Below are 12,034 nucleotides of genomic sequence, written 5' to 3'. Positions count from 1 at the left end.
GCTCTCTCCACCAAGGTCCGTTACTCCGCTGCTACCCTATACTGTACTCGCTCCGTCCACTGCTACTCTATCTGTATTCTCTCTATCCACTGCTACCATACTCTGTATTCTCTTTGTCCACTGTTACCTTATACTATACTCTTTGTCCACTGCTACCTTATACTATACTCTCTTTGTCCACTGCTACCTTATACTATACTCTCTTTGTCCACTGTTACCTTATACTATACTCTCTTTGTCCACTGCTACCTTATACTATACTCTCTTTGTCCACTGTTACCTTATACTATACTCTCTCTATCCGCTGCTCCGTCTCTCCATCCGTTCGTTACTCGTCCCAGGCACGAACTCCCGTTTCTCCCCACGCTCTCCGCCTTTATCCCTGAACCAATTCCCCTTAATTAATTGGACCATCCCCAGCTTCGCTACTCGCCCCCAGTACCACGTGGTGTTGTTGTTGTAGACACCGCGGCGCCAATTTCAGACACACATACCTCTCGTCCAATCACCAGCCTGCGTTCTCGATTACCCCCGGCCACCTGCAGGCCCCCCTTAACTACCATGCCACCTTAATTGGTACAACAACAGTAAGTCGCTCCGCGCCCTGTGTCCCCGTTTGCCCTCATTATCCGCCGCGTGCACGCATCTCAACCCAACGCGTGACGCGTGTTTCTCAAGTCCTACACTACTAATCTTTTGTTACTTTCGGTGGTACCGGTGTCTGCTCTGGGACATGGACCATGATAACAAGTTGTAACACAGAGTCCCTCTTGTTGTTGTGCCAACAACAAGATGGACCCTGATGCAACAATTTCATTACACATTGTTTTGACAAACATAAAAATAGGTGTGCTACATGGAATACATCTGTGTACTTAGTCATAGAGAGAGTTAAAGTATTACATTCTTTCCTGAGGAGAACATTTCGGTAAGGTTGATTTTTATTATTATTGTTTTACTTAGCATGAAATTATAACGTATGCTTATACAACCTTTACAACCAGGCAAGACCCAATTTAGGCCATGAGTCCATATTTTAAGGGATCTCTGGGTTTAAATAAATACATCAAACAAGTTCCAGACTATAAACCTAAACAACACAAATACTTCCAGATGTCAGGAGTGTTGTTTAAATCACAGTAACCTTAAGTTGAAACCATTTATAAAATGGCTACATCGCACCTCTACTGACACTTTGACAACTGATCTCCATCATCCTACTCAGGGGTGAGCCATATCTGCGGTTCTTGTCCAAGTGAGTGTTTGTGTTTGATAAATGAACCTTATGGCAGTACCCCGGCTCTCGCATAATGTCTGTGATGCAGTCATTTTTATTCAGTTGATGGTCAGCGATGTGGCAATCGACTCGTCTCGACGAGCTGTGCACGGTGCACTCTCCAAAGTTGAATTTTTCGATAACGGATTTTTGATGCTAATGTTTGGCGTTTCGACATCGCGGAGTGGCACTGATATTGGATTGATTGATACCCCGGTCGCGGAGTTAAGTACACCGCTGGAAAAGAAAGTGTCCCAGAAATCAAATATTTAATGGCCTCGGCCATTTTGTATTATTTGGTACCCCGGGGTACCGCCAAAAGGATCAAATACGCGGCATTCACATGGAACACACAAATACGCGTCCTTCCTTCCAAACAGCTGCACAATTTAGTCACCAACGGGGGGAACGCTGCAGATGCCAGCTTCGCACAAGTACGCCGATCCTTGTCACGCTGGCTAATTCGCGTATTTTTTCCCTACAGAACCACGTCTCTTCTTGTTGAGTGCAGGTGTTCACATCAAGCTTGCCAAGCAAGTGCTGATTCATTCGAATGAATCCCAGACCTTGAGTTGGCTGGGAGTTTATCTTTGCGACAGCATGGCCGCTAAGATGGCCGCCTCTTCCGTGGTGGAGTGGCACTCTCCAAGGGCTGGAAGGATCACTCCACCGCGTGCGTTGTGCCCGCTTCTCACGCTCTCTCTCCCTTTCACAGTACAAGTACAAGGAGGAGTACGAGAAGAACAAGGGCAAGGGGATGTTGGACTTTGAGACGCCTACGTACGTCACAAACAAGGAGACGCAGCAAATGCAGAGCGAGGTAAAATCCATTCTCCGCAACATGACCTTTTGCAAGTAGACTCGTCACAATCGCATTCGATCTGTCTGCCTATTCACGACTAGCTGCTGCAGGTCAATGATGTGAACCTGATGTGCTACAGCAGCTGATAAAAGTGTCTTGGACATCCCAGTTTTTTTGAGAGATGTCCATACTCGATATTAATTCATCAGAGGCAGAGTATAGGCTGAGTTAATTGCAAAATCAAATGTGTCTGATGTATGTTCTGTGCAGTCACTGACCACTCTTTTTGCCTTGGATCCATGCCCAGGCCTGAAATTTGGCTCTCAGTGCTGTGGAGTCCATTCCCTGCTTTGGGCATTAGCCATCTAGGGATCAGCCAGCCACTTGCATTACATCAGCATTACATATAACAGCAATGTTTGCTTTCAGTGCACTTATATGATTATAAAATTGTATGAATAGTGCGTAAAGATGAGGCTAAAGGGAACGTTGGGTGAGCGTGACATCTTTACTGTTGTGTTCTAAAAACTGTTTCTTGTTTTTTTCTTCTTCTTGATTGCTATATTATTTGCATATGAACGTCACATATAGAGTATACGCATGTACATTCTATGCACACTCTTCTCTTCAACTAAAGCAATATTTTGATTCTAGATTTGAAGCTTTCGTGACTGCAATGATTCATATTCTTAGGTTCTTTCGGTAAAGTCACGTAGGTAAAAACATTAAAAAAACATTAAAAAAGTAAAATAAAATAAAAATCACGACGTTTCGGAGGCAACACAAGCTTCCGTCTTCAGGTGGTACTGTCACAGCCACGACAGCTGTATCAAGTAAATGAGAGATTGCAGGAGCTACCACTCCGTTTATATAATGGTTGGAGAAGGTGGTGGGGCAAGGGCCGCATACTTTTTATTAATATGGTAAGGTGAGGCTTAAGACTAAGAATAGACTGCATAACAAAGGTTGAGCCTTTGTTATGGAGAGGTGCGGTTTGTGACGCGACCTGGGACAAGGAGACCACCACTAAACATGGTAAAACTGTAATGGTTGTCTGTCAAATAAGATTGGCAAATAAGTGTAGTTAAATCTTTTTTGCATGGTTAATCACATCTTTCCAATGATTACTCAGTTTGTAACCGTCATCACGAGTTGCCGATCATTGCTACAACTCGGTGGGCTCTCATGAAATTGTATTTTCCGAGACCAAGGTTCTCTGCAAACCTCCTGGCTACCATCAAAGGTTTGTATACGAAGCCATACAAATATACAAACACAGACATAATTTTAACCGTGATGAGGGGTACAAACTTAGTAATCATTGGAAAGATGTGATTAACCATGCAAAAAAGATTTAACTACACTTATTTGCCAATCTTATTTGACAGACAACCATTACAGTTTTACCATGTTTAGTGGTGGTCTCCTTGTCCCAGGTCGCGTCACAAACCGCACCTCTCCATAATAAAGGCTCAACCTTTGTTATGCAGTCTATTCTTAGTCTTAAGCCTCACCTTACCATATTAATAAAAAGTATGCGGCCCTTGCCCCACCACCTTCTCCAACCATTATATAAACGGAGTGGTAGCTCCTGCAATCTCTCATTTACTTGATACAGCTGTCGTGGCTGTGACGGTACCACCTGAAGACGGAAGCTTGTGTTGCCTCCGAAAAGTCGTGATTTTTATTTTATTTTACTTTTTTAATGTTTTTTTAATGTTTTTACCTACGTGACTTTACCGAAAGAACCTAAGAATATTGCAATATTTTGGTCGATTTTCTGACACGTTTCTAAGGTGGCTCACATCTTTTGAGAACCACTGCAAACCGTTTTTGTGTGATTGTCTTCACGAGTGTAGATTTTATCTGTGCTCATAAGTGTAAGCTTAACTTTTACGTACAGCGCTTTTTGAGACACTCCGATTTAAAGGCACTTCATAAAATAGAGGTTATTATTATGTTATTTTAATTACATATACAATTTGAACTGTGTGCTTTTGTACCCATCAACTTGTACCGCATAATCGGCACTGCCCTTTTTTCCACTGCCGCACGACGAGATGAATGATGTGCAACGCTTTCATAGCCTCCCAACACCCAGCACACGCATCTCCACCTTCGCGCAAAATCACCGAATCTTACAACTTAACACCCCAAGTTCAACCACTTTGTACTCATTCATTTAAAAACGTAGTCTCCTTCATCGTTGCTTTCCGTCTTCTCCTCCATGACGGTCACTGCGACACACTCTTCGTATTTTCACGTCCCCCCCACCCTTTCCACCCCCCCCACCCTCTCCCTTCCAGAAAGAGTATAAGCGAGGCTATGAGGAAGGCATGAAGGGCAGGAACCTGTCTGAGCTTGAGTTCACGCCAGCGTACTTGCATGCCAAGTACGCTAGTGGTCTGGTCAATGAGGTAGATTCACCGCGGCTTCTTGTACTGCTTGGTCTTTGCGCTGCTACCGCTGGCTGGCTGTACTTTCGTTTTGCTGGCTTCATTCTCTTTTCCGCTGGCTTCCTTTTTGATTCGCTGCCCTTTTTGCAGTTTTTTTATTTCGTTGCAAATGTCAGTTGTTTTTTGCTTTCTGATGATTTTTTCTTTAGCTTTTTTGAGTGTTTTTTTGGTGGAGGGAAGTATAATTTTTGTTGAATTTTTCAACCTTGCAATTTACGCTTTTTGCTCCGTGTGCTTTTTGCTGAATGGCAACTCCTTAAATTGGAATGACGATCGCGATTTGTATCCCCGATATCGCTTTCTGTTAATATGTTTACCCTGTGTTGTGCTTGGTTGAATAACCACATGCCTACCCGTAATCTCATTAATGTTATTTGCCATCCCATGGTCAATGTATGAAGAAGTCTGAGTACATTTCCCTAGAAAACCTGATGCCAGTAAAACCTCCCGAAGTGGGACTCGTTGGGGGCAGTGATTTTTGGTTAATGGGAGATTTTCTGTGATACCCAAAACATTATTTAATTAAATACATAATCGTTAAAATGTATTACATTTACACATAATTCACACCTAAAACATTTAATTACACTCAATGAAGGTGATGAAATATCTCACGGTTTACAAGTTATCAACACCTTAAAAATGCCTACTGTGCAGTTGAATTCTATTCACTCACCATCGTCACGAAGCAGAGGAAGAAAGCTGAGCTCACAATCCAAATCTTTATACCGGAAAATTCTGATGAGCTATCAAGCTCTTTTCCACAGATGTCCAGTAAAGTTTCAAATGACGGCTGAAAAGATTTTCTGATGGACTTAAAGTGTTTCGTTTTTTGCTAAATACAGTCAAATAAAAATAAATACGATAAAAATAGAGCACTCGGATAACTGAGCAGATAAGTGTACCACTTAAATGTAAGTCACACGTATGTATGTTGAACTTCTTTCGCACCGTATGTAGCCAACCATAGTCAACCACGCTAATCGGTAGGCTACGTAATATTTATTCTTATTTAAAGCTTTCATGACTGCAGGGATTCATATTCTTGGTTCTTTCGGTAAAGTCACGTAGAAGGGAAATAATAAAATAATAAAAATTCAACATAATAAAATTCTCACGACGTTTCGGCCACAACGCAAGCAGCCGTCCTCAGGTGAAGAACAGAGCTGTTGGAAAGACAGCGTCATTAGGACAGAGCTGTCGGACCATTGTGATATATATTACAATGGTAAATATTCCAGGTAATGGGTCTGACAATTCCTGTTGTTGAATTTCTCACATGGTTAGCTTTCAGCTGTACGGTAGACCGATGCACTAGGAATCACTCGAGAATGCCGCATCCGAATGCGTTTTGTGGCTTAATTAGCGCGCACAAGATGTTCCGGTCTGATTTTTTTTTTATTCGGGAAAGCATTTAAAATTGAGTCCAGCTTTGAGAGGTTTTGCTGTGCTGTATTTACACATGTGCCATGGCAACCGTGTGCCATTAGCATTCTCTTTGCGAGTAGTTGCGCCAACTTGGTTGCATGCAACTGAATCACTTCACTCATATGTGGATGTCTCTGCAACTAGAGAAATCAACTGATTGCTCAGTTGGGGGTCTTGCTTATACAGAGATCTCTATAATTATATGCTGTTAAAAAGTGTTTTAAATGAAAGTGTTTTCCGTAAAATATATATCTCATCTCTTAGATTTGTGAGGCGGTATTTAGGTTGAGATAGTGAATCTATTTCTCAAGCCTGTTCGAGTCAACATTGTAAACCAGACATTTAAAACAAAATGTAACAACAGTCTGTTAATGACATAAAACAAATCAGGCAAAAAATGTGAATGACAACCGCTGACGGATAAGGATCTCAGCGTCTCCAATGAATTTGTTTCAGTGGGAATTGGCGTCGGTTATTGGCGATGACGCCCTCTGTTTCTGGCCATGCTCATCGCGCCGTGTGTGGCATTCGCCCGACAGAAAGAATACAAGAAGGATCTGGAGGAGGGAACTAAAGGCAAAGGCCTCACTGGCCTGGAGGTGACACCGGACATGATCAGGGCCCGTTCGGCCACCCATATTCTGAGCCAGGTGAGAAAAGGAGGTGGAGCGCCACTCCTCAATTCGTCTTAAATCCATTTATTAAAGCTCACCAGTTGTCACGTTACTTAACGATGGCCATTTGCAGCTGTTTTTGAAAAAAACAAAACTTTTGGTCATGAGTGGATGATACATGTTTTACCCTGTGATTTGGACACTGATTTTTTTTAAGATAGTTCAACATGAACTGTGATACGAGTTCTGTATATCTCGAATAATAATACACTATTCATGAAGGGCACATATTGCAAAATGGGCACATTGTTCGATCGAGCACTTGGGAGGCGCGGAGCCAGAGCTCACACTTCCTCGTGCGCCAGCCTGAACCGGTGAATGTTCAGCTGCTGCTTTGCTAGAGTTCACTACCCACCCACCCGAAATCTCTCACGTGCAGAGCAATTCTTCCCAAGTCTATGATGCTGTATCCGCATAGCTGGCTATGGCCGTGATGCCATGACCACGGCGTTTCCCACCACCATGCACAGCCGTTGGGTTTTTGTTACACGCTTTCTTTCAACTCACTCTGTTGTTGTCGTTGTTGTAGCCTCAAATCTTGTAACTAAAATTTAATTCACTTCCCAATGTGCTATCGACTGCAAACCTGGTATACTTATGTCATACTGATGACAATACTATATTCTATCATGAAAAATAAAATATATATTTTTAAACATTCTTTATTACATGTTATGTTTCGGCTTTGGTCTAATTGTCCACGGTCAACTGACGTTGGCTATAATTGGTCGCGGTCCCTTACGTGGAGTTCTACCGTTACTCGTACATTTTATAAAAGCGTGTTTAAAAAACGTTTTTTTAAATATTACTTACTATTTTGTTTTTATTGCAACACAATGTGAGCCCGGTACAATACGCCAATCGCCATTGGAAGGGAACAGAAACTCTGTGAGCAGCAACTTAAATTCGGTGCGGCAGGACCGTACGATGGCGGTGGGGGGGGGGATTTGGACTCGCTGCCCCAGCCAAGTGGGGACCACGCGTAGGGACACGACGATTTATATGGGGAGGGAATACGGCCATGGGTTTTAACCCGGTGTCACCATCCTGCCATGTTTTGTACGTGGGGTTTGTGTGCATGTCGCCCCTGCCCTGGCTTCACAGCGCGAGTACAAGAAGGATATGGAGGCGGAGATCAGAGGCAGAGGGATGACCACCACTGGACTGGACACCCCCGACTTCCACCGTGTGAAGAATGCCACCGATATCTTAAGCCAGGTTCGTGCCTTTGTTGTTTAAATTCAAAACGTGTGTGTGTGTGTACAAATTCACAGTGTGGAGTGGTAGTGTAGTGGTTTGCGAACTGCACTACGAGCCCAGGGAGTGGTGGTTGTTGGTGGCGGCGGTGGGGCAGCGGTGGCCGCTACGCTGCGCTACGATTCTGGCGATCCGAGTTAGATTCCCGGTCACGGCCACAAACACCAGTGACGAATATCTGAACCGGTCCTGGGCATCCCCTAGGTCGACTCGGCCTCAAATGAGTACCTAGTGTGGTGTGTAAAAATCGCCGCTGGGAAGACAAAGGCAGTCGGGTGTGGTGCCGACCAACGACCCCCTCGAGTACCGTGCTGGCCTTCATAGGGCCTCGCTAACAGCACTTGCTCCAACAGTCTGTTAAGGCTACATGGGGGATCTTTGTCTTTATACACATTTACAGCAGGCATGCGAGGTCCAGGCAGAGCAGACGCTGTTGTCTGCTCTGTGCTTCATTTATTATTTGTGCCGTGCATGTCTCAGGAGGTTCAGGTATAAAATAAAGTGTATTAGTCACTTTAACGATGTTAATGTTGGCCACACTGGACATGGATTATAAAGCATTGCCCAGTGAGTGGCGTCTTCCCCGTGACTTCTCACTATTCATCAGCCTTATATTATTTATTGCTTATTCCACTGAGTGGATTTTTTGCTTTTTAACTTTAAATGTATTTATCAGCTGCAGAAACATTGACGTGGCCCAATGGTATCTCATTTGGCCACATAATGATCTAGAACCCATCCACCACCCGACACAGCCAAGCAAGTTACGTGCAAAAGCATTTAACGTGCCAATTAGTACTATTTTAACTCACCGATGAGATGAACAATCCTTACAAACAAATGTATCAATTAGATCCCACGCTTGCTCGAGACAACGCATAGACATCGTTTGGACGAGATCAACAAAGTCGGGGTAACAATATGTAAAAAATAGGAGCGTTTCTGCAGGCAATTCTCACACGACAGATATCCACCCCAATTGTTATTTCGAATTAGTATTAACAAAACACGCTATTGCATTGAGAGAAGATTATTAATCAGCATACGCTTGGTTGATTTTGGCTAAAGGGCTTCGCCATCAGTGGCGTGGTTGGCATTGGCCCTGGTGCAAAGAATGCAATGGAGTCCCCTCTCCAATGTTATTTTATTATTAATGTGCAATTTTATTGAGGGACTGGTGGAATCTTATTGTGGTCTGGGACTGTTGTTGTTGTTTTTCTGCCTTTCCCAAGCTTGCATTTATTGTTGAAAAACTGGCAGGAATTGATAGACTTTTGCAATGTGATCTTATATACTTTATGTACATTTATTTATTTTAGTGACTCGCTTATTTTTCCTAAACGTTGCACTCTTATCGTGTTTTTGTATTGTTTGTTGTTGTAACGTTCTGCCCCGCCCTACTGGACGTCTGTGAAAAAATATCTTTATAGCTCATCGGATTTCTCCAGGATTAATAAATGTTCAGATTCTGATACATTGTAGGCTTAACAATGTTAACTTACAGCTGTTTACCCTCGCCCATTTTCCTTCCACTTGCTCACAGGCGAAGTACAATCAGACGGGTGATGGGAGCTACACCACCGTCGTGGACACCCCAGACATCCTGCACGCTCAGCAGGTCAAGACCATCACCAGCCAGGTGCGCCACGCAGTCCAACGCCGTCATGACACGCACGTGCACAGCGGTTGACAGCATCATTCCATTTCTTAAAGGGAGACGTAACCCGCAAAACTAATAGCGCTGAGCTTGTACATATTTACCTATACCCGTGTGTCCTTGGATGTCCGTCACAGGTTAAAATTGTCGTTAATAAGAAGGGAGGCCGTCGAGTCAAGGTCACACGTGCCACCAAAGCACGTGATTTAATAACGGCGTTGTTTACACTGTGTTCATGTTTAAATGTTTGGGGTGATGTCTCAGTGATGTCACGGTGATGTCACGAGAGTGACGCAATGACATGCTTGAGCATTACCTTTCAGCCTTTTTTTTGCCATGAATCAAGCGTCAGGTTTTTAATGGACAGCACAACTACAACTCAGCCACGTCAAAAGGCAACAACAGTGTGGGGCAGTGGTAACACCTGTGCCTCCGGACATTGTGTGTTCTTACCCTGTTCTGCACTTCCTCTGGGTCCTCTGATTCCTTCCCATATGGTGTTGGCCAATCATCCGAATGCAGGAACCTCCTGAAACAGAGTGGGTTTCCTGGTGCAGAGCAGTAATTATTCTTAGGTGGCGTCATTATGCACGTTTCATTTCCCTCCCATTAATTTAAATGTGTGGCACTTTATCCATAATAGAGGTTTTTTGGGTTAGATCGCGTAAATATAAATGTGTTGTTGAACCCACAACGTACCACTATACTGAACCAGTAACAGCCAATTAGTAAGGCAAACCTTACTAATTGGCTGTGTTGGGTGGTGGTGGGTTTAACGACACATTTATATTTACGCGATCTAGCCCAAAAAAACCCTCTTATTATGGATGATATTTGTCGCAAAAGCCTCCTGCTAGGTGTTAAACTGTGGAACTTGACTTGGACACAATGACACGAGGCAGCGTGGAGCGCTCACCGTGCGTTTTGCCTGACTGCGCTCCGACAGAAACAATACAAAGAACATGCGCAGAGAGCCATGTCCAAGTACCAAACCGTGATGGAGACACCGGAGCTGCACCGTGTCAGGGAAAACCAGAAGCACTTCAGCTCGGTCAGTGTCTCCACAACCCCCACCCCCCCCTCGTGCGTGTTGATAATCGTGGGCCCTCCCATCGAGCTAAAGCCTTCTCCAAGCAACTGGTGAAAAATGCGCGTAGGTGTTCATGGTGCCGCGGTATAACGGTCCTGTCACACAACATTCGGTATAAGGCCATCGATAACTGTGTCGTCTGTTTTGCAAAATGCTCGTTTTGTTTTTTGGAAATATTTTGTTTGTAAAGTTTTAGATTGTAAAGTTGGCGCAATAAGAAGACCCGTGGCAGGCTGATGTTGAGTGAACTGCATTTGAATAACTCTTTAAGAATCTGTATTTGTACTTGGAGTACGTGACAGCATAATAACAATTATATCGTGGAAATCCTCGAAGATATAGACACAAATATCACAGTGTTAGGATCAAATCATATGAATTGGTAGTAATAGCATGAATGGTATTGCAATCAGTTGTGCTTACACCCTTCCCCTGGTGTCCTCACTGTCCGGACTTTCCTCGATTTACTTTTAGGGTCAACGATAGTCTCCCCGGGCCGTGGCGCTGAGCGTTTCTTCTCTGAGAAGGGCCTCCATTTGCACCTTCACACAAATCCCTCTTCTCTTCCACGCCCCGCCCCCCTCCTGGTGCACATCCCCCCACCCCTATTTGCACAGTGTATTGAGATGTGGTCGCGGTCAGGTGATTGATACCTCTTCATTGTCATGTACACGTGGCCGTTAGTGCTTCTCCATTCTTAATTTTTGGAGCTTTCGTGACTGCAGGAATTATTCTTTGGTTCTTTCGGTTAAGTCACGTCTTTTTGGAATTTTCACACTTAAATTCTAACTTAGCAATCTTTGAAATACGTAATCAACCAGGCTATGCGTTAATTGTGTGTTGACCGACTCTCTGTGTTGCATTACATCACATTTCGATATTTTGCGAGGTTATTTAATTTTAGTGTGTCTTTCTCCTAATTTTCAAGCTTGCGTGCCGTGCCACGTCGTCATCTTACTTGCGCAGCAGCAACACGTTGCCGTCCACTCATTGATATGCTAATTTTCTCTGCCCCCTCCCTCTCTCCGTCCCCGCCCCCCCTCCCTATATATAAGGGACCGTCACAAAAACGACCCCTCTCTCTGTGCCGATATGTGTCCTCTCTCTGTGTGTCCTTGTGATGTCTGTCTGCTTGTATGTCTGTCTATAGTTTTCTAGTTAGATTTTTGTTGCTATATCTCTTATGCCTGATGATGATTGCTTGTGTTGCAATCGAAACGTCGCTATTATTTTAATATATTATTTTATCTTTAGACGTGACTTAACCGAAAGAACCAAAGAATGCTTCTCCATTCTTGCAAGAATCAGATCCAAATACCGCACATCTACCATGGATGATTCCTGCAGGAATGGCAGTTTACCTACGGGTGATTCCCGTGCTAAATATCCATTGA

General features: G+C 43.7%; 1 protein-coding gene across 1 annotated transcript in view; it reads left to right on the top strand.

Moving 5' to 3' along the window:
• NEB (nebulin) overlaps window positions 1-12,034 on the top strand; it is a 212,268-nt gene that overhangs the window by 174,014 nt on the left and 26,220 nt on the right. The window contains exons 125-130 of the mRNA XM_078603725.1: window positions 1,992-2,096; window positions 4,385-4,495; window positions 6,502-6,612; window positions 7,741-7,854; window positions 9,437-9,532; window positions 10,497-10,601. Of these exons, the coding sequence (XP_078459851.1) occupies window positions 1,992-2,096; window positions 4,385-4,495; window positions 6,502-6,612; window positions 7,741-7,854; window positions 9,437-9,532; window positions 10,497-10,601 (642 nt within the window). The remainder of the gene's footprint in view (window positions 1-1,991; window positions 2,097-4,384; window positions 4,496-6,501; window positions 6,613-7,740; window positions 7,855-9,436; window positions 9,533-10,496; window positions 10,602-12,034) is intronic.

This window comes from Lampetra planeri, chromosome 21, assembly GCF_965212315.1.
Source record: "Lampetra planeri chromosome 21, kcLamPlan1.2.h2, whole genome shotgun sequence".
NCBI lineage: Eukaryota > Metazoa > Chordata > Hyperoartia > Petromyzontiformes > Petromyzontidae > Lampetra > Lampetra planeri.
Note: the sequence above shows the minus strand (reverse complement) of the source record. Positions and strands in the feature narration are given on the sequence as shown.